A 23949-nucleotide genomic window follows, 5' to 3' on the forward strand; every position below is an offset into this window, starting at 1 on the left:
TGCAGAGTCAGTCAGCCCAGGCCATGGGCAGCAATGATGGATGCTGGTTTCTATTCTAACAGTGAAGAATGTGAACACTCAGGGAAACTGAGTGCCATGTATACACCTTTCTGCAAACCAACCTTAAACGTGTACAGAAGGGCTGGGCTGCAGCTCAGCTGGTTGAGCACTTGTTTAGCAAGCACAAGTCATGGCTTCCATCCTTAGTATCATTTACACAGGGCTTGATGGCTCATGCCTGTAATCTCAGCTCTTGGGAGTTAGAGGCAGAAGCACCAGGAAAAACATTTCAGGTCATCTTCAGCTATACAGCAAGTTCAAGGCCAGCCTGGGCTGATTTGAGACCTAGGCTTAGAGGGAAAGGTGGAAAGTGGATAGAATTTGAAAAAACAAAAGTGAGTTTAGACCTTGGGGCAGACATGGCTCAAATAAAGAAGAAACAAACAGGTGGGAAGCAGCCAGCCCAGACACCTCACGTTGAACCTGTTAGCTCTGTTGCCAATGGAAAACATCAGGACTGTGGGTAGAAGAACTTAAATGTGAATGAATGGCAGCACTAGGTAATTACAAAATAAAACTATAGCAACAGACATCAAAAGTTCAGCTCCTAGGGTGTAGCAAAATCAGTATGACCTGTGGTCATCTGACACCCTTTGATTCTACACCCTTAGTTCTTGCTATTTACGTGGCAGACACAGCTACTAACATGCACTGAAGTGGACAAACCCAGGTCTCTACTTGGCAGCACTGCAGGCGCTCAAGATGAGAAAAAATATTTTGGGGTGGGGCCTGTCCTGTCCCTGGGTGCCACTGTGTCTGCCTCAGAGCAAGTGGTAAAGGCTGAAGATACTTTATCACAACTTGGGGTGCTCCCAGCACCTGCATGAGACCAGAACTATAGACACTACAGGACATAGCTCAGGCCCTACTCCAGATCATCCTCTAGTCCAGAATGTCAACAGCACAAAACTGAGCATCCCTGGTCTACCATGGACCTCATTTCCCCAGATGGTATCCCCTGGGGCACAGTTTCAATGATTAGAAAGTTTCTCCACTTGAACACAAATTCTCCTGTTTAAAGCTGCTATCTCCACACCTGAACCTGTTCTCAGAGCCTTCCCAGTTCTGCAGATGAGATGCCTCTGTGTGGGAGGAACTGAAAGAAGATCCAAGAGACATGGGTACAAAGCAGGAGTCACAGCCCTGGCGTCCAGGGCTCCTGGAAGAAGCTTCACTCACTACCCTAGAAGATCCACAAGTTGCCAGGGATAGCCCTGCACATAAATCCCATTAGGCCACTCCCAGAACTGCCTTCAGGGCCTCATTAAGCATTAAAGTTCAAGAGGTAAGAGGGGGGGCTGGAGAGATGGCTCAGTGGTTAAGAGCATTGCCTGCTCTTCCAAAGGTCCTGAGTTCAATTCCCAGCAACCACATAGTGGCTCACAACCATCTGTAAAGAGGTCTGGCGCCCTCTTCTGGCCTTCAGGCATACAGACAAAATATTGTATACATAATAAATAAATAAATTTAAAAAAAATAAAGAGGTAAGAGGGGAAAGACATCAGCCAAGCTCGTTCTGTTCTCACAACACTCTGAGTTATTCTCAAATCTGCCTGCATCCGGCCCAGGCAGTCCACATACCCTCACTTCTGCCCACCCTTCCTCCTTGCTCTTCCTTTCTTTCTAGATTCTTATTTTATTTTTTAAATGACATGTATATGTGTCTGGGTCTGTGGATGAGAATGGACATGTGGTACAGATTTTCCCACGGAGCCTAGGAGATGATGTTGGATCCCCAGGACTGGGGTTATGGGGAGCTGTGAATCAGCCACATGGGTGCTGGGTGGTGATCCTGGAGTCATCTGCCAGCGCATCCAAGTACCAGAGCTGACACCAGGCACATCCAGAGCTGACTCCAGGCACATCCAGAGCTGACCACTTCTAGCCTGCAGCTCTAGAGTGTTTCAGAGCCCTGAAGCTCTGACTCTGGGACCCACCCCAGCTGTGACTCAGAAGTGGAAGAGACAAGGCTCAAATACAAGATTGCTACCCAGGCCATGAGGAGCCACCCAGGAGACTGCTCAGCAGCTGGATTTCCTCCAATCCACACAGCACAATTCCAAGGCCTGATCAAGATCCCCAGCAGGCAGGGAACAGACCAGGGAGGCCAGCAGGCATGTCATAGAAGAGCGCTGGGAGACTAAGGGTCAGCTAAACACAGACTGGGGTAAGTGGGTCACATGGTAACACTGTACCATGAGAACCTCAATGCCAAAGGCAGCTACTGTCTCCACTCTCCAAATAACAGTAGTGGGCTCGAAGCCAGAACAGAGCCTGGCAGATCTTCCCAGAGGCAAGCAGGATGGCCGGAGGAGACACCTTCTTAGTTAATCTTTCTACTACAGAGGAGCTCAGGGTGAGCTCCTCCGCCATTCATCCTTCACCCTGGGAGTTCTTCATCTCTCACCCCAGGAAAAGCAGCTATCTAGATGGACAGACTCCAAGCATGGCCAATTCAGGATGTCAGTGCCCAGCTGAGATTCAGGGACCACTGTGCATAAATGTGTAGTCACCAGGCATTGCCAAGGGTGACTGACAGGTCTCACAGACTGCCCTCCAGTCCTGGCTTTTGCCAGCGCAAGTAGTGAGGCCATGATTCAGGGGACCTGGTTGGCTGGTTTCTTCTGAACAACCTCATACCCAAGGCCCACTGGGAGTTGCCACAAGGTTAGGGTGGCATCAGAGGTGCCCAGAGCCATATGCAAAGCATGGGCAGGAAAAGCTGCTCCCAGGGGGCAGTCCTACAACACCTGTCACAGGCAGCTGGGCAGAGGGTGGCAGAATTCTGTCTCCGTTTAGGCAGAGACACCACAGGCGCTCATGGTGACAAGCCCTCACACTAAAGGGGAAGGGTCTTGGTGGGGACCCTTGTGCTACTTGACCTGTAGCTTGTGAGAACACAGGGTCATCTCCACTCACCAAGCTTACCACATCCCTTCCTCGGTGTTCATCTACAAGACTGCCTGGCTTAAAACACAAATTCTGGATAGTTTCTGGATCTCAGGGGTCTCAGAGTTCCAGTTCACAGTCTTTCCCATAGGGAAATGGGGCCTAAATGGGAGAGGCGACATCATAGAGTCACAGAGACCTTCAGCCTGAATGTTTGTCTGCTCCCAAGGTCACCACCACACTTCTGGAGTATTGGGCCAGGGTCTCTGCTACAGTCTGGCAACCCAGGTAGGGCACATCAGTCCTCACTAAAACACTGACAGTTGCCCAAATGTTGGCTTGTGCCCAGCCCCATGTGATGTATAAGAATAAATGGTGCACACTGAATACCACACACTAATAGTGGGAGACTTGAACACTCCACTCTCACCACTGGACAGGTCTGTCAGACAAAAAATTAGCAGAGAAATAGGGGAACTAACAAACGTTATGACTTAAATGGACTTAACAGACATCTATAGAACATTCCATCCAAACATAACAGAATATATCTTCTTCTCAGCACCTCATGGAACATTCTCAAAAATTGACCATATACTAGGTAACAAAGCAAAGCTCAACAGGTACAAAAAAATTTGAGTAACTCCATGTATCTTATCAGATCACCATGGCTTAAAATTAGAATTCAACAGCAACACTAATTCCAGAAAGCCCACAAACACATGGAAATTAAACAATGCTCACCTGAAGCATCAGTGGGTCAAGGAAGAAATAAAGGGAGAAACTAAAGAACCAAATTTATGGGACACAATGAAAGCAGTGTTAAAATGAAAGTTCATAGCACTAAATGCCTACATAAAGAAGTTGGAAAAATTCCACACTAGTGAATTAACAGAACATTTGAAAACTTTAGAACAAAAATAAACAAACTCAGCCAGGAGAACAAGACGACAGGAAATAATCAAATTGAGAGCTGAAATCAACAAAACAGAAACAAAGAAAACAATACAAAAAAAATCAATGAGATAAAAAGTTGGTTCTTCAAGAAAATCAACAAAAGGCAGAGAGGGAATATCCAAATTAACAAAATCAGAAATGAAAAGGGGAACATAATGGACAGGAGGAAATACAGAGAATCATTAGGTCATATTTCGAAAACCTGCACTTCACAAAATTGGAAAACATAAAGGAAATGGACAACTTTCTGGATAAAAAAATCACTTACTAAAATTAAATCAAGACCAGATAAGCAAATTAAATAGACCTATAACTACTAAAGAAAATAGAAACAGTCATCAAAAGTCTCCCAACCAAAAAAGCCCAGGATCAGATGGTTTCAGCTCAGAATTCTACAAGATTTCCAAAGAACTAATACTAATACTCCTCAAATTGTTCTACACAATGGAAACAGAAGGAACATTGCCAAACTCTTTTTATGAGGCTACAACTACCCTGATACTAAAACTACATAAAGACCTAACTAAGAAAGAGAATTACAGACCAATCTCACTCATGAACATTAACTCAAAATACTCAATACTGGCAAATCGAATCCAAGAACACATCAGAAACATCATCCACCATGATCAAGTTGGCTTCATCCCAGAGATGCAGGGATGGTTCAACATACAAAAATCTGTCAACGTAATCCACCATACACACACACACACACACACACACACACACACACAAACTGAAAAATAAAAACCCACAAAAAGCTTTCGATAAAATACAACATTCCTTCATGGTAAAAGTCTTGGAGAGAGCAGGGATACAAAGAACATACCTAAACATAATTAAGGCAATATACAGCAAGCCAACATCAAACTAAATGGAGAAAAACTCACAGAGATAGCACTGAAATCAGAAACAAGACAAGGTTGCCCACCCTCTCCATATTTATTCAATATAGTTCTTGAGGCCCCAGCTAGAACAATAAGACAACTAAAGGAGATCAAGGGATTACAAATCAAAAAAGAAGTCAAACTCTCACTATTTGCTGACGATATGATAGTTTACATAAGCAACCCCAAAAATTCTACCAAGGAACTTCTACAACTCATAAACACTTTCAGTAATGTAGCAGGTTACAGAATTAACTAAAAAAAAATCAAGTAGCCCTCCTTTACACAGACGATAAAAGGACTAGGGAAAAAATCAGAGAATCAACGCCCTTCACAATAGCCACAAATAGCATAAACTGTCTCAGAGTAACTCTAACCAAACAAGTGGAAGACTTGTATGACAAGAACTTTAAATCTTTGAAGAAAGAAATTGAAGAAGACACCAGAAAGCGGAAAGCTCTCCTGTGCTCTTAGATATGTAGAACTAACAAAGTAAAAATGGCAATCTTACCAAAAACAATCTACAGATTAAATGCAATGCCCATCAAAATCTCAGCAAAATTTTTATAAACCTTGAAAGAACAGTACTCAACTTCATATGGAAATGCAAAAATCCCAGGATAGCCAAAACAATCCTGTACAATAAAGGAACTTCTGGAGGTATCACAATCCCTCACTTCAAACTCTACTATAGAGCTACAATACTGAGAACAGCCTGGTATTGGCATTAAAATCAGACAGGAGGACCAATGGAACTGAACCAAAGACCCAGATATAAATCCACAAACCTACTAACATCTGATTCTTTTTTTTTTTAAGATTTATTTATTTATTACATATACATTGTTCTGTCTGTCTGTATGCTTGCTGGCCAGAAGAGGACACTAGATCTCACTACAGATGGCTGTGAGCCACCATGTGGTTGCCGGGAATTGAACTCAGGACCTCTGGAAGAGCAGTCGGTGCTCCCAACCTCTGAGCCATCTCTCCAGCCCTAACACCTGATTCTTGACAAAGAAGCAAACAATAGAAAATGGAAAAAAGAAAGTATATTTAACAAATAGTGCTGGCATAACTGGATATCAACATATAGAAGAATGAAAATAGATCCATATCTATCACCATGCACATAACTCAAGTCTAAATGGATCAAAGACCTCAACATAGAGCCAGGCACACTGAACCTTATAGAAGAGAAAGTGGGAAGTACACTTGAATGCACTGGCATAGAAGACTACTTCCTAAATATAACCCCAGTAGTACAGACACTGAGTGAAACAATTAATAAATGGGACCTCCTGAAACTGAAAAGCTTCTGTAAAGCAAAGGACATGGTCAACAAGACAAAATGGCAGTCTACAGAATGGGAAAAGATCTTCACCACCCCACATCAGACGGAGGTTTGATCTCCAAAATATATAAACTCAAGAAATTGGTCATCAAAAGAACAAATAATTCAATAAAAAAAATTGAGTACAGATCTAAACAGAGAACTCTCAACACTTAAGGAAATTCTCAACATCCTAAGGCATCAGAGAAATGCAAATCAAAACAACTCCGAGATTCCATCTTACACCTTAAGAATAGCCAAGATAAAAAACACTGATGACAACTTATGCTGGAGAGAATGAGGTGTAAAGGAAGCACTCCTGCATTGCTGGTGGGAGTGCAAGCTGGTACAACCCCTTTGGATGTCAGTGTGGTGATTTCTCAGAAAATTAGGAAACAACCTTCCTCAAGACCCAGTAATACCACTTTTGGGTATATATCCAAAAGATGCTCAATCGTACCATAAGGACATGTGCTCATCTATGTTCACAGCAGCATTGTTTGTCATAGCCAGAACCTGGAAACAACCTAAATGCCCCTCGACTGAAGAATGGATAAGGAAAATGTGGTACATTTACACAATGGAGTACTACACAGAAGAGAAAAATAATGAAATCTTGAAATTTGCAGACAAATGGATGAAGCTAGAAAACATATTGAGTGAGGTAACCCAGACTCAGAAAGACAATTATCACATGTACTCAGTCATAAGTGGTTTTTAGACTTAAAGCAAAAAAAAAAAAAAAAAAACAACCCAGCCTACAAATCATAATCCCAGAGAACCTAGACAACAATGATGAGGACCCTAAGAGAGACATACATGGATCTAATCTACATGGGAAGTAGAAAAAGACAAGATCTCCTGAGTAAATTGGGAGCATGGGGACCCTGGGAGAGGATTGAAGGGAGGGGAGGGAAGAGGAAAGGAAAGGATCAGAGAAAAATGTGTAGCTCAATAAAATCAATTAAAAAAAATAACCAAGTGGGGGGAGAAAAAAATAAGTGGTGGCCTTATATTCTCTCTAGGGGCTACCCATCCTGCATACCACATGGGCCACTTGTGGGACCAGCTCCACACGCACACAGCCAGAGAACATGTCCCAGGGCTCCTAAGGACACAGCCCTACCCAGCACACAAGCCAGCCACTGTCTTTCTTCAGGCTGCTCTTGTGAGGGCAGGGAGACCTGTACCTCAGACAGACAGACAACAGACGGCAGTTTTTCCTTGTCCTGCCCCAGCCACCACAGTAGCACCTGCACTTTGTCTCTCTAGCTCTCCGTCCCCAGGCCGGGGACCTGGGCACTATGCAGCTGGACTGTTCCTCCTGCCCTGTTCCTCACAGGGTCATGGAGGAACATCAGAAGAGATGAGAAAGAATAGAGACTCACTCTAGCCCAGGGCTTGGAATGGCTTCACTTTCCTAGACTCCCTGAAAGGTCTTTGGGTTCCTGAACTGCTCCCTACTTCCAACCACCCCCAATCATGTCTAGGCCTGCCCCTGTAGAAACTCTACAGCCTATCTGGCCTATACACTCAGTGGGTCTGCCTCATTCTGACTCCACACATTTCCCCCTAAAACATTCCTAGTGTGCTATTCTTTGCCTGATAGGATCCTGCACTCAACCTGGGGTTTCCTGTCACTGTGGAGGGGAACTATTGCAGAGACCTGGGACAGACATTCCAGCTGTATATGGTACTCTGCTGTATTGAACAGGGCAATCTTAACCCGCTAAACTTTAGTTGGCTTGTCCACCTGGCGAGAGTAACCCACCAAGCTCTCAGGGCAGCCTGCATACTGGTAAGGTCACACGCTGCCTGGATGGGGCATCTGTCACAGCTCAAAAACACCACCAGCCGGGGGCTGGAGAGATGGCTCAGAGGTTAAGAGCACTGCCTGCTCTTCCAAAGGTTCAATTCCCAGCAACCACATGGTGGCTCACAACCATCTGTAATGAGGTCTGGTGCCCTCTTCTGGGCTGCAGGAATACATACAGACAGAATATTGTATACATAATAAGTAAATAAATAAATATTTAAAAAAAAAAAACACCACCAGCCTAAGTCTTGGGAGTCCCCAATACTGCTTCAACCATATAGGCACGGTGTAAGGGAAGGAGAAGGAGACTTGCACAAGAGGACCATATGCATGATACAAAAGGAGTCCCACACATTCAAAAATGCCTAGACTCCACATCTGGCACAGAGGCCCAGCAAAGCTTATGGTTACAAAAGAAGATGGTAACCCTATTTCAAAAGTATGAATTAGGGCATGCATTGTGCACCCAGGATCTGGGTGTGCCATGCCAGCATGGGCATAAAACTCAAAATGGGTTGGGGCACACATGTGATTCTGAAAACCCAGTTAGATGTTACAAGGGAACTATGAAAACAAGTGAAAGGGCCGAAATGGTGCTGGGTATATCTCAGTGGTAGAGTATTTGTCTAGTATACACAGGCCCCTAGACTCCATGTCCAACACTAAAGAAAAACAAAAACCAAAAACCAAAAGGCACCTAGGGGCAAGAGGGATGGCTCAGCAGTTAAGAGCACTGCCAGCTCTTCCAAAGATCCTGAGTTCAATTCCCAGCAACCACATGGTGGCTTACAACCATCTGTAGTGAGACCCGATGTACATGCAGGCAGAACACTCTATGTATAATTAATAAACAAATTAAAATAAGAAAAAGAAAAAAAGTCAGGCACCATCAGTAAATGGTTGTGAGATATTTTGTACACTATGTAAAAACATATTGCTGTGGTTGGTGTAATAAAAAGCTAAATTCCAATAGCTAGGCAGGAAGTATAGGTGGGACTTCCGGGCAGAGAAAGAGAACTCTGGAAAGAAGGGGCAGAGTAGCCAGACTGGCAGGGAGGAAACAGAAGGTGCGAGATGGAAGAGAGGTAACTCCAAGGGAATGAACGTAGATTAATATAAATGGTTTAATTTAAGTTATATGAACTAGTTAGGAATAAGTTTAAGTTATAGGTCAAGTTTTCATAATTAATAAGAAATCTCTATGTCATTATTTGGGAGCTGGCTGGCGGGACAGAGAAAGACTTGTAAGACTGAATGACTTACAGAAGCACTGCTCTCAAAATATCTAGGAACAAGGCAAGGAAGTCAGAGACTTGGATATCACAAAGCACTGGTGGAAATGACAGAAGCAGATAGAGATGCTGTGCTCAGGATTTTAAGTCCAGACAGCCTTAAGTCTGTGAAGAGAGCAATGTGCAAACCTATAAACACCACAATCCTTGTCAAAACCCAGCTGCCTTTCTTTTCTTTATTTTTATTTCTGCAGAAACATAGCACTCAAATTAACATGAAATTGCAAGGGGCTAAATACTGGATCCAAACAACAAAATAATTCTGTGGGTGGATAGGAATAAAGCATAACGCTCACACTTCTTATTTCAAAACACATTACAAACCCACAGTACTCAGAACCACGAGGCACTAGCCTAAGGATAGACAGAAATAGTTAGGGGATAGAATTGAGAGATCAGAAATAAACTCCATTTATACACATGGTTTTCAACAATGGAGGACAATAGAGCAAAAGTTATTTTCAAGAAACACTATGGGAAGCTGAGTGATGACACACACCTATAATCCCAGCACTTCAGAAGATGAGTCAGAAGGACCATGAGTTTGAGAGAGACTGGGCTACACAGCAAAACTGTCTCAAAAAAACAAGGATCTGGGGCTGAGGAGATGGTGCGTTCATCAAAGTGCTTGCCACAGGGACCTAAGTTCTAATCCCCAGGGCCCATGTTAAAACAACAAACAAACAAACAGACCCCATGATGCGGTATTTCACCCTGTGCTTGGTAAGAAGGGAATGGGAGCATCCTTGGGGCTTGCTAGCCAGACCATCTTGCTAAATGAGGGAGTTCCAGGCCATGAGGGAGGGAGAGAGGGAGGGAGGGAGGAAGGGAGGGAGGGAGGGAGGGAGAGAGGGAGGGAGGGAGGAAGGGAGGGAAAGAATGAATAATAAGGTAGAGAGTGACAGAAGTGGCTCAACATTGATCTCTGACCTCCATATTCACATTTGCACACGTGTGTGCACACACATAAACATGTAGAAAACATGAATCTTACAAGCCTAAAGCAATGTGACCAAGTAACTATGTCACCAAACTCGAAAACCAGGAACTAAAAACTTTTCTTCCTTTAGGCATCAACCTTAAAAACATCACGAGCAGTGAAGACAGCCTGTAAATAAGGCCTAACCCAAGATCTACGTCACACAATGGATCAAATGCCTAAAGGGGCTGGCCGCCACAGCTGGCGATCTGAGTTCCACGCGGTGAAGAAGAGAACTGACTCCTGCAAACTGTACTCTCACCTACACACACACACACACACACACACACACACACACACACTGTGCCATGTGCCCCCTGCCACAAAAATAAATAAATGAAAATTTTAAAACACTTAGAAGCCAAGTCTGTGGTGCATGCCTTTGATTCCAGTACTCAGGAGGCAGAGACAGGTGGATCTCTGTGATTCAAAGCCAGCCTTGTCTACAGGGCAAATTCCAGGCCAGTCGGGGCCACAGAGTGAGACCCTGTCTCTAAAACAAACAAAAAGTAACAACAAATAAAAGATTTTTTAAAACCTAAGTCTAAGAGTTGAGGGCCAGGCAGATTGCTTGCTGCCAAGTTTGAAAACTGAGTTAGATTCCTGGAATCCACATGATAGGAAAAATAGCACCAATTCTCACAAGTTTTCCTCTGACTTTCACATGTAGGTGATGGTGCGCATGCACATGTGCGCACACATGACATACATGGTGGTGTGAATGTACTCATGTGCATATGCACACACAAAATAACTATTTTTTTAAATAAAGAGTTGAGAGTATGAAACTTAAAAAAATCACTAGAGCAAACCTTACAACAATTGATTTGATAAGAGATTTTAGGACACTAAAACCATGAAGAAGAAATATAAATAAATAAGCAAGCTGGATTTCATTAAAGCTAAAAACTTTTGTAAACCAATGGATGGTATCAAAAACATGAAAAGTAGCCTGGGCACTGGTGGCACATGCCCTTAATTCTAGCACTTGGGAGTTAGTTCAATGACAGCCAGGGCAGGGCTACTCAGAGAAAGAGCGTCTCAAAAAAACCCAAAAAGGAGGGAGGAAAGAACATGAAAAGTTAACTCAGAGAAATAGAAAAATAAACAAAAAGCCACTTGCAAATCATGTACCTGATAAAGGTGCAATTGCTAGAATGCTAGAATACATAAAGCAGCTCTAAAGCTCAGAAATGAAGACAAACAATCCAATTTTAAAAACAAAGAAAGAAAGAAGAGAGAGAAAGGAAGGAAGGAAGGAAGGAAAGAAAGAGAAAGAAAGAAAGAAAGAAAGAAAGAAAGGGAGAGAGAGGCAGACAAGATGGCTTGCCAGGTAAAAGTGCTTGCTGCCAAGCCTGGCAACTTCAGGCTGATGCCCAAGATCCAATCAATAGAAGGAGGAAACTAACTCCTGCAAGCTGTCCTCTGCCCACACACATGCTACGGTGGCAAACAAACATGCACACAGAGCCCAGCACACATAATAAATAATAAAATAAAGTGTGCAATGGGGCTGGTGAGTGAGTGTGGCTCAGTGGTGGAACACTTGCCTACCAAGTGCAAAGCTCTAGATTCCATCTCCAGCATACGGGGACAGGGGTCTTAGGTAGATGTCTCTCAAAGCCAAAGACCAAAACACCAGGCAGCAGAGGCAAGATGCCCAACACCATCAGTTATCAGGGACAAGCCAAAGCCACCACCGAACACTACTTGACACCCACACCGTGAGGATGATTATAATACAAAGACTGGGAAACAGCAATCGCTGGCGAGAATGGGGGCACGGGGCAGGCCCTGTGGCAAATGCCCTGCTGGTTACTCACAAAGTTAAATATAGGGCTGGGGGTGCAGTTCAGCAGTAACATGTGCGGTTAGTATACCCAGAAAAACTGGAAACAGGTGTTCAACCAAACGTTGGTGCACAAATGTGCACAGCAACACTATTTACAACAGCCACATGAGGAGATAACCCAAACCCAACCCAACTGACAAGGGAGAGCTGTGGTCTAGACACCCAGGCAGTAGAATATTATTCAGCCATAAAAAGAAAGAAAGAGAGAGAGAAAGGAAGGGAGGGAGGGAGGGAGAGAGGGAGGGAAGGAGAGAGAAAGAAGACAACTCAGAGCTGAGCGTAATGATGCACGCCTTTAATCCCAGCAGTCAGGAGGCAGAGGCAGGCAGATCTCTGTGAGTTACAGGTAAACCTGTTCTAAAAAGCTAGTTCTAGGACAACACAGAAGAACCCTGTCTCAAAAGACAGCAACAAAAATAATAAAATAATAACACCAACACATGAACCTCAAATATATTAGCCTCAGAAATAGAAACAGATGTCAGATTCATAATGTTTAATATTGTGTGATTCTGTTTACATAAAATATTCTGAATAGGTAAATCCATGGTCCTGAAGATGCCCCGTCAGTAGGGGATGGGGACAGGCAGAGAAAGAGGCATGGCTGTTTGATGGACAGAGGGAGGGTCATACAGCACATATCCACTGAATGTCTCTGAACTCTTCCTGGTGTGGTGCCGAGGTAAACTGTCTACTTTAAAATGGCCAACTTCACACTAACTGCATTTCGCCCCTATCTTTTCAGAAAGGCAAGAGACTGGTTGCTCTGCTTGCCTGAAAAAAGACCTCCAGGTCTCAGGGCTTGAGATGACAGCCAAGCAAGTTGGAGTTCCAGATACATTATTCTGTATTTTAAACTCAAGGCTTTGATATGAGCAGGGTATGACTAGAGAAGTCCAATGCCACCAAACCACAAAACTAAGAGTAGAAAGTGGCCAGAAAAATGGGAACTAAAGATGATCAGCAGGGAAGGAAGGAAACAAAGACGGGAATCCTGAGAGGTGGGGATACACTGAGACCCAGCAGGGACTATTCAGGTAGCTGCTTAGTCAGGGACCACTCCACACCCAGCACTGCCTGTGGACCTCCCGATGAGCTCACACCACACCATACAGCCACATCCATGAACTCATCCGTGGCTATCAGCACCCAGTGTCTGTTCAAACCTTGAACAAGAAAAGCACAAGCAAGGCACCTCCTTCTTGCCATACCATCTTAGAGGTGAACATATCTACCTGCTGGGGTCAGGAAAACCATAAATGACAGACTTGGCTACTTCCGGGTCAGCGCTGAGAAGGAAGTTGACATTGTGATCTACTAGACTAGACTTCCACTCACAGTTTATACGAAGACCAGAAAGGACGAGGCTTGCATAGTCCCACAGACATTCAGCATGGCCTAAATATGGTAAGCACCTGCAGCCCTACTGTCACCATCATGGTCTCAGGACCCAGCCAGTAGACTTGTTTTACCCACAATGGAGCTTGAGAACTTGAGAAGTTGGTGGGCTCTTGCAGGGCACTCCACGCAGCATTAGATGGTGGCCCAGTTCCAACAGTAATTTCTTTATTCTTTCTAAATAAAAGCCTGGCAAGTGTGAGGTACTATGAGGAAGTTGTAGGAAAAAAGGTGGCCTGGGATAGAGGAGTTGGCACTGGACATCCCAGATCTTGGGCCATCTGTAGTTATGCCTGGTGCCCAAATGGCCCCAAACAAATATGGGCTGCAATCCTGTGCTTGTACTGTGCCTGTTGTCAGCCAAATTATTTCCAGTAGGGGAAAAAAAAAAAAGCATACATCATGGAGATTAGGACGAGGCTCACACCAAGCTACTTCCTTCCAGACATCTGCATCCCTCTCTAGAAACACCGTCAGGATTCCTAGTCTCCTCTGATACTGAATGGACATTCTTCCCACTTTTTCCAGAACTTTGCAAACTCACATAAGGAGAATTCCTTCTCTTAAAATGATGGGTTAGGGGTTGGAGAGATGGCTCAGAGGTTAAGAACACATGTGGCTCTTGCAGAGAACTAGGTTTCAAATCCCAATACCTACATGGCAGTTCATAATCACCCATACTTCCAGTTCTAGGGAATATGAGATCCTATTCTGACCTCCATAGGTATCAGACATGTACATGGTACATATACATAATATATACATGCAAAAATTTCATACATACAAAATAAATATAGTTTATTTATTTAAAATGATGGATTGTTATTCCTAAATACATCTCTAGGCTGTCTCAGTGGAGGGCCTCTTCCCCATATGCAGTATCAGAGTCTATGATAGCTCAGACACCTCTTGGCCATGTCTCCTTCCTGTGAGACATGAACTCTGCTGGCCAGCAGCAGAGCTGGCATGCTGAGCACTGCCACAAGTCCCCATGTCCCCAGGTACCCCAGATGCGGTTCTGCTCCAAGGACCTTAAGGCTAAGTTGATATAATGAAAGCCCACACAGGCCACCTCAGTCTAAGGGAGTTGGACATAGCAATAGAACCCCAGGAAGAGGGTAGGTAGAGCCCAGGGGGACAGACAGACACGATGTCCCAAGGAGCCCTACTTTTGCACTTACATGGTGGCCCCCCATCCCTGCCTTCCATCTGTCCTAAGAACAAGCCACTGGGTAGCCACTGTTCAAAACAGGTAGGGTGGTACAAGTCTTTTTTTAATGGCAGTGCCCAGGAGATTGAGGCAGGAGGATAAAGACTTAAAAGCTGGCCTAGGGTTAGTGAGACCCTGACTCAAAAAGAAAAAAAATGTAGGAGGAAAGAAAGGAGGAGGGGGAGAGAGAGGAGAAGAGGGTAAAGAAAGACAGAAAAAAAAGACAAAGCAACAAAAACAACCCTGAGAGCCTGCTCTTGCCACACTTGGCCCAGATCCCCGTCCCATCCCACAGTGTACTTTCTGCCTATACCTAAGTCCCCTCTCCCTTGACCTCCTTGCCTTCCTTCCTATTTCTCTGCTCCCACAGATCTCACTTGTCACTCTGAGACCAGACACCCCCACCTCCCAGAGCGAAAAAGAAGTCCATCTGTTAAGTCTAAACCATACACAAGAAGAACCCAGTAACAGACAGGCAAGAGGTCTACCTGCCATCTCTGAGCTCCTCCTAGAACACACAGCAAATATTTACTGAGAAACGAGTGAAACTTTTGTCGGTAAGTCACCTGCACATCTTTTAAGCTTTCTGAAGTCGATTTTATTGGCAACCCCTCCAAGGAACCTTCTGATGGAATGAGCATCCATAAGAGGGTCAGAGGGTCAGGCTTAAAGATGTTGGATGAATTAATGCAGTCATTCCTGCCTCCCAGTGGTCAAAATTCTTTCAAGCAAGTCAGTGACAAGTGAGAGGCCAGGTCTTCCAAAGCTGGAGGCAGGCAGGAGTGCTGCTCATGTGGGCTCTGCTCCCATCCACCCAATGGATGAAACAGGCGCAAGGAAAGACTAAGGTTTCTGACCCAAGAGATTCTGTACAAGAGTAAGATTCCAAAGAGGCCTGTAGGGCTCCAGGTCCCTACCTAGTGAACCATGTGTGACACTTTCAGGAGCAACTGGCCTCCAGCTGCTTTCTACAAAGTCCTGCCTTTGAATCATTCCCTTCTATATCCAAGTCCCAACTCTCAGGCACCACAGGGATCCCAGAAAAGCAAGGGAGTATTGGTCACAACCAAGCAGGATTGAGTGAAGAATCTTGCAGGGGCCTAAGGAGAGGACGCCAAAAAACCTATTCATGCCATGGACTTAACAGTGAGGCTCCTTCCCCATGCTCCCCACACCCCACCATCCTCTCCAAGAAATACATATAAACAATCTTCAGTGTGCCACACACCTCATCCCATTGCACCAGGGCTGTCCCCAAAGAGATCACCTGCCAGGGTGCTGTGATTTCAAATCCCAATACCTACATGGCAGTTCATAATCACCCATACTTCCAGTTCTAGGGAATATGAGATCCTATTCTGACCTCCATAGGTCACTAAGCATGACTCAAGCTGGGCTTTAGAAAGTGGCCATCCCAAGCAAGTTCTAGGTCACAGAAGCAGGCAAGAACCAACAACCCATCGCTGTAAGCATAGGTGACTTAAGAGATCCTCATTCCAATCGCCACCAAAGCCTTGCTGGAAATGTGTAATGTGACCCCAGGTAGGACAAACTGAGGCTTTCTGGTTACTGTGGGGTTTTTTGTTTTGCTTTGTTTTGTTTTTGTTTTCAAGACAGGAGTTCTCTGTATAGTCCTGGCTGTCCTGGAATTGGCTCTGTAGATCAGGCTGGCCTCCAACTCAGAGATCCACCTGCCTCTGCCTCCCAAGTGCTGGGATTAAAGGCATGTGAGACCATCGCCTGGCTACTGTGTTTATTTTTACGGTTACTGTGTATGAAGTTACAATAATGCTCCATTTTAGAGAATGATACAAAGTTTCCTTTTAAGAGACATTTGCCAGGGTAAAGAATCCAACTCTGTGTGGGATCTGGAAACAGGAAAAGTACTTAAAGGAGGGAAACCTGGCTAAAGAAGTTGGAATAAAGTGTGGCGTTCAGTCCCTAGCATTGAGCCAAAGTTCTCGCCTTAATTTCAAAGCTGGCATAGTCCACTAAGTCACTTAGAAGAAGTGAATTGGAGGCTATGTGTAGCAAAATTCCTTCTGTTGTTATTGGTGTTTGGGTGCATTTGTTACTACTGTTCAAGTTTATTTTGGACGGGAGTTCATGTCATGGGTCAGATGTGGAGATCAGAGGACAGCCTGCATCTCCCATGTGGGTCCTGGGACTAGAACTGGGGTCAATGGCCTTGTCAGCAAGAGCCTTTCTCTGCTGAGACATCCCATCAGCCCTTGCTGCTACTTTCCAGACAGCATCTCATACACCTGAGGCTGGCCTCAAACAGGATGTATAACACCAAGGATAGCCTTGAACTCTTGATGTTCCTGCCTCCTCCACCTTGTTGGTGCTGGGATTATAGGTATGCTCTACCACTCCTGGGGAAACCATGCTAACAATTTCTTCGGTAAGTCTTGTTTCCTCAAGATCAAAAGTGTAAAGGAATACAGGCTGTTCAAAGGGGAGGTAAAATGTAAACTGAGGGTATTAACAACCCAGGTGCGGCTACCCAGGTCTGAAGAGAGCCATCTGGGGTCTTAGTTCAAGACTCTCTGGAGGGAGAGACAACACACGAAGCTGAGCACATGCCTTCCACTCCCACTCTTGAATAAGAGAGACTTGAGAGGGGCTCAGGGATCTGTCCCAGGCTACCGGAGCAGGAAGAGGCCCAGGCCTTTCCCACCTTGCCTCACTTAGGCCCCAACCCTTGACCCTACACAGAGCTAGTCAGAGGTCTAAACCCACAAACAGGCACCACTCAGGGTGCACTTGAGCATAAGAAAACACCTGCCATGACTGAGCCCTGTTACAACCCAGAGCCCTGAACAGGTGCAAACGCATCTGGGCTAATCAACTGCCTGTCTCAGATCAAACTGAAATCCTCGGAGAAGTAGTAAGGTGACTAGGCCTCCAGAAACAAAACAAAAACAGATAACAAATGTCGTCTAGTATCAAGACTGCTCACTGAGCTCATCTCCCCTTTCTCTGCTTGGGCAAAAGCTCAGCTGACAAGTACCCAGGGGTGCTGCAGGCCCTGGATTAAGACAGGAAGAGGGGGTTCCACCACTCTTAGAGCTACTGAGGACCAGATTTCCAGCGTTTCTGGATTGGGGGAGGCCTCCACCGTGATCTGGCCACAGACCCCTTGGAGATGGATACCAGTTAGTTAACTGTTTACAGTGGCACTATTTGGAGCAGAGTCCAGGGGTCACACAGCTCTGAGGGCTCTCTATAGCCCTAGATATTTGGGGGAGGCAGCACAGGATATTCCAGAGTTTTTAGAGAGCCATAAAAGACCACTCTTCCTAAGGCTAGTCAGGTTACCCCACGAGAGTCGGATAAGCCTCTGTCCTAGGGCCTACAGATGTGAGCCAGCCCATCACATCCCTGCTCCTTAGCTCCCCAGCTCTTTAAGATTCCTAAAGATTCTGGATGTGAGCAAACAGGAGGGTCTTCTCTTTGGAAGGAAGGTCAGGGACCATCCAGAACTACACACCCTGCTACTACCTACTAAAAACTCACACCCAGGGGGACAGACAGATCCGTCCAGCTTTGGGTCAGCCTTCTTGAGGCCCAAGCACACCCCACAGGCAAAGTCAGACACAAGAGAACCTGTTGGAGCAGTTTAAGCAGGATGATCACCTCTTTCTCCTCCTCTTCTGAGTAGGAAGGGACTTAGGCTCTCGAAAAGTAGGCACAAGGCCAGGTCATGGCCACCGTCAAGGGCCAAGAGGGCGGGTTTAGGATCTCCGGGCTTACCTCCTTCCCCCTCCCCATCTTCCTTAAAGAGCATAAGGTCACGTCAAAACTGGGGTGTCTCTGCCTGGGGCAGGGAGGAGGGAAATGGGGAACCGAACAGGCCAGGAAGGAGGTGGCCAAGCCACAACACCCCCACCCCAACACAAGACAGACACTCACGTCGGTCTGTCACTGCACTCCCGCCTAGGCCCGCAGGGTCCCCAGAGGGTTCCGGCCCGCCAGGACAAGGTCCTGGGGAGGTTTCCCGGTTCCGGCAAGGGCTGGGGGCACCGGCCACCACCTCGCTACCGTCCTCGGGTCTGCCCTAGCCTTGCCAGGTCCGGAGCCCACCAGTCGCGCCTCTCGGGGGAACCGCGCCGGGCCGCGCGCCCGCCTCTCCCGGCCCGGCCGCCCCGAGCCCGCGCGGGGAAAGTTCCTGCAACTTCGCAGGGGGCTGGCGGCGGGGTCCCCAGGCCTGGGCCTCGTCCGGCTCCGGGCCTCCGCGGCCACTGCGGCCCCGCTGTCAGACGGCCGGGTCCCAGCCCCATAGCGGCCGGAGCCCCAACTTCCCCGCGCCCCTCGCCCGCCCCGGCCGAGGGCCTCGCTTTGTGCGCCGCGGCCGTACGCCCCCGCCCTGGGCACAAAAGGGCGCGCGGCCCGGCGGCCGAACGCGGCTGCGGTGCCCAGCGGGGCCCGGGGCGCGCGGCCCGGGCGCGGGGCTCGGTGGGCCGGGCGGGCCGCGGCGCGCTCACCTGCCGTGGAACCAGTCCTTGCAGGCGTCGCACTCGATCATGAAGCGGGTAACGTCGTAGGGCAGCCGGCAGACGCAGTACACGGGCACCGTCGCCATGTTGCCGCGCCGCCGCTCGCCCCGCCGCTGCGCTGCCCGGGTCGGGCCGGGCCGGGCCGGGGGCCGCGCGGCGAGGGCGGCGGGGGCGGCGGGCGCGGGCGCCGCGGCCGGAGCGGACGGGGCCGGGGGCGCTCGGCAGGGCCCGCGCGCGCGCTCGCGGCCGGGCGCGTCCACACAATGCCGGCGCGGGCTGCTGGGGCCGCGCCGGGAGCCGCCCGCCGGGCCGCGGGGCTCAAGGCTGAGAGTGCGCGGGGGTCCCGGCCGCGCGCGGGACACAAAGCGAATGGACGCGCGGGGGCGGCGGGCGGGGAGCCGCGGCCCCACCGAAGGGACCCCCGGCCGCCGAGCGGCCGCTACGTCAGCGCCCCGGGTGGCGCCGCCTCCGCCCGCCGGCCTGGGCCCCGCTCCCGCCGCCGGGAAGGCGGGCCGCGGTAGAAGGTGGGCCGCGGGCCCGGGGGAGCCAGCAGCCAGTCCGGGAAGACCCGGCGAGGAGAGGGTGGCCCCGGGACGACAGGGGAGGCGAGTCGCGGAGCCCCCTGTCTCCGACTGCGTGAGCACAGTCCGCCCAGCCCTGCCTCAGCCAGAAGCAACTCCTTGGCCTTAACTTTCTTCTGACCCCGAAGTGGGATGGACAGGGGGATTTTCCTCTTCCTGGGCCCGGCAGCTTCCCTCCCATCCCGAACTGCGTATGAGTTTACTGACTCTTGAACAACCTCCCCTTCCCCTTCTTCCTAACTGGGGACTGCCTGGCTCCTTCGCGCGATCCGGTGAACTTTCCTGATGCTCCGGCTCCCAGAGGTGGAGGACAAAAGTCAGGGGACCCGAGAGCGAGCTACTATGAGACACAGCTCACCTGGCAGTGGGCCGTCCAGGAGCCCGCATTACAACCCTAGACCCCCAGACCTTAGGGGCGGAGGACAGTCCAGGACTCGCATCTGAGCCACAGGATTGGGAAGAAGAAAAGGGGTTGTGTTGTCGCTCTCGCCCCTGCAGCCTTGCCCTGAACTGGCTCCCTAGTCTCACCTGTCCTGCTTAGAACTTATTTGTTCATTTGCTGGTGGGATACGAGTGAGGGGTCCTCTATCCCCTACCCAGGTCGCTTCTGCGGAGCAGGGACACATGCCCAGTAAGAAACCTGTCTGCTAGATTTGCCTTCTCTCTGCTTGTCCCCACATAACACGTGGAGATGCTAGTCTCTGCAGGTGAGCTCGAGTCTCAGGCCTCTCTTACCTTGTCAAGGCAGAGTCCTCAACATCCCTGCCTAGACTGCTGCTGCCAATCAACCATTTGCTCCCATTGCAGGTGACTCACGGAGATCCTCTCATTGAGCTAGAATCTGCCCTCAGCCACCCCCTTCCCGCCCCAAATTTGTGAACCCAGGAACACAACTCAGAATCTGGCCCAGGGCAAACAGTGCTTTAGCTAAGAGCACACATGTGGAAGGGGAGGTAGGAAAAATAACGTGGGAAATTGGGAGCAGGTAAAGTACCCTCCAAACTGTACAGGACGAGCTCAGTTCAAGTCACCTGCCTGGATTCCGGCTGTCACCTTTGGTCTGCTTTGTCCTGGTGCTTCTTCTCATGAGAAGTCAACGAATAACTGTTAAGGCACGGTCCCTAGATAGCATCAGCACCAGGTGTGAACTCCTGCAACTAAAGGGTGGAGCCTATGGGAGACCCAGAGTGAGTCCTGTAGGGGGCAAACTTTATCTCCATTACCTAAAGGACCCTCCATTTCCCCAAGAGGTGGTGCTGATGCCATTTAGCAGAAGTGAAAACCGAAGCTGGGAGCAGTGAAATGCAGAAGAGGAGTGGCCTGCCAAGGGTTGGGGCAGAGGGAGCAAGGGAAGAGCACTCCCTACACACATTAGTCCTGAACCTGTGCCTATCCCCTCACCCTTCTCCCTGAAAGTCTGTCCTCCTTCTGGTGGGGTACTAACCACTGGGTGCCTCCATCTACTCTCCACCTTCTGATGTTCTCTCTGGCAGGCGGCTGTGCCCACCACAAGCTGTCCCTGTGCGTGGGAACCAGATACTTTCCTGATTCTCAGAGCTCTCCTGGGGTTGCTGCACTGTGCCCGGCTCTAACTTCTGTTCTTTTCCCCCACCTTCTATCTTTAGTTGTTTATTGAGCACCTACTGTATGCTGACAGCCGTGCACCATAGCTCAGAAGAGTCTCCGCTTTCCTATTCACCCTGAAGTAGAGAGCCAGGGATGGACTAAGATTTGAGTAGAGGAAAACAGGGAAAGGCTGAACAGGTGAGCCATGCTCTGAGAACATGACCCAGGAGAGGGGACAAGGAGGTGATAGTGAGATGTTCCTGTTGGCCATAAGAGGTGCTCCAGAGCAGGGCAGTGTGGTCTGGTGGCCCCCTCTACTGGCGCTTCTGCCCCCTCCGCTGCTTAGGGCTCAGCTTCAGTTCTGCACACCACCATTCATCCCCACTGCCTGGCCTGTGGCCCTCTAAGGGGAACTGGCTCACAGCTATATGATCTCCACACCAGCCTTATCTCTGGGCACTGCAGTGGCACCATGACCTTGGTACTGCACAGCAACTCAATTTCTAGGCATTAACAAGGTTCCCTACACTGTGGTACACTGAGCAACTCCATTGGCTTCCTGGTAAATACCAGGGTTTCCCAGAACCACTCCTGAAGAAATGGACCTTTTCTCCTGGAGGCAGGGTTTTCCCCCAACCCCATTTATTTATTCAGTGTATTGTGTGACCACGCATGTGCCACAGTGCGTGTGTGGAGGTCAGAGAACAACTAACTATGCAGTAGTCAGTTCTCTCTCCCATGTGGGCCCCAGGGACTAAACTCAAGTTGTCAGGCTGGGTGGTGAGCACTTTACTGGCTGAGCCGTCTTGCCGGCCCCTCCCTTATTGTGAATTCTGACATAGGTGGGTTGTTTCTGGGCTCTTTGTTGAATCCAGGTTGTCAATGTATCTTTTTATGCTGAGGTTACACAGTCTCGATGACTCTACTTCGTAGTAAGCTTTGTCATCAGGAAGTGTGAGTCTTCTAATTCTTTTTTTTTTTTTTATAAGACTTCTAAGGCTATTTGGGCAGTGGTGGTGAACACCTTTAATCCCAGCATTTGAGAGACAGATGCAGGTGGATCTCTATGAGTTCAAGGTCAGACTGGTCTACAGAGCGAGGTCCAGGACAGTCAGAGCTACACAGAAAAAACCCAGTCTCAAAAATCAAAAACAAACAAAACCCCCCCAAAAAATTTAAACAAAATGAATTTTAGCATTTTTTTCTTCTTAAATTGTTCTTGGGGCCAGGTAGAGGTATTTGTCATGCAAACCTGGCAACCTGAGTTTAATAGGTTCTCCAGAACCTGCATTAAGGCCAATGAGAAAACTAACTCCACAACATTACCTTCTGACCACCACATGGGTGCCATGCCATGTACACGCACACACACACACACTCAGAATTTGTAAAGATTTATTTTTCAAAAAGATGACATTTTCTATGGATTTTAGGAAAATCTATAGGTTTTAATTTTTTATTACTATATATTTATTTATTTATTTGCTTCGGAGAGGATCAAACTCAGGTTGTCAGGCTTAGCAGCAAGTGCCTTTACCTGCTGAGGCATCTCGTCAGCCCTATACAGTGCTGTTAAGTGGTTACGTATAAAGTTTTCTAATCTGTGAACACAGTCTGTCTTTCCATTTAATTACTCTGAGCAAAATCTGGTCATTTGCCTCGCTCCCTTGGTTTATTCTTTTTGTTGTTTGATTTATTTTGTTTTGCTTTTCGAGACAGGGTTTCTCTGTGTTGCTTTGGAGCCTGTCCTGGAACTAGCTCTTGTAGACCAGGCTGGCCTCAAACTCACAGAGATCTGCTGGGATTAAGGGTGTGTGCTACCACTGCCCACTTATTTATTCTTGAGTAGTTTTTTTTTTGTTAACTATTTCTTTATTTCTAACATTTATTTAATGTGTGTTTGTAAATATTTGTATGTGTATATGGGGGTACAGAGGACAACTTGGAGGAGTCTTTCTCACCGACTATGTGGATCCCAGTGTTCAAATTCAATCAAGCTTCAGAGGCGGGCATCTTTATCTACTGAGTCATTACACTGGTTCGTTGACTGTAATATAAAACATTCCTCTTTAGTCTATTTTTTTTTTACTTTTTATTCTGTGTGTATGGGTGTTTTGCCTACATGTATGTCTGTACATCTGCTGTGTGCCTGGTGCCCATGGAGGCCAGAAGAGGGTATCAGATCTCCTTAGACTGGAGTTACAGGCTATTGTTATCTACCAAGTGGGTGCTGGGACCTCTGGAAGAGTAGCCAATGCTTTTAACCACTGAACCATCTCGTTGGCAACCCACCCCTTTAAATACAGTCTGTTGTGATGTAGGCTAACCACTAGCTTTGGTAGCTGAACATGACCTTGAATCCTGTATCCTCCCATCTCTTCAGTGTATAGTTTATAGTCATGAACCAACCTTTCGGGGTGCTGGAACTGGAATCCAGAACTTCATGCAGCTAGGAAACACTTCACCAATGAACTACATCTTTAGCATTAGAATTCTCATGTATTTGTTTATTTTAGGCTATTCATTCTTAGAGTTTGGAAACAAAACTGACTTTCCATGTTGATCTTGTATATTGCTCTTTACCAAAGCCATGTATTTTAACAAAAGGTGTCGTGTGAGGGTGCACACACATG

The 23949-nt window shown here is 47.4% G+C and overlaps 1 protein-coding gene across 1 annotated transcript in view; it reads right to left on the reverse strand.

Annotated features, from left to right (window-relative positions):
* Nucleotides 1-19386, reverse strand: part of LOC121443247 (lysine-specific demethylase PHF2) — a 73917-nt gene extending 54531 nt beyond the window's left edge. The window contains exon 1 of the mRNA XM_041644933.1: nucleotides 19158-19386. Coding sequence (XP_041500867.1) covers nucleotides 19158-19255 — 98 coding nt within the window. The 5' untranslated portion in view covers nucleotides 19256-19386. The remainder of the gene's footprint in view (nucleotides 1-19157) is intronic.
* Between the last annotated feature and the right edge of the window lie 4563 nt (nucleotides 19387-23949).

Source organism: Microtus oregoni, unplaced genomic scaffold (assembly GCF_018167655.1).
Source record: "Microtus oregoni isolate MIOR12 unplaced genomic scaffold, Mior012 000103F_ref0000194, whole genome shotgun sequence".
Taxonomy (NCBI): Eukaryota; Metazoa; Chordata; class Mammalia; order Rodentia; family Cricetidae; genus Microtus; species Microtus oregoni.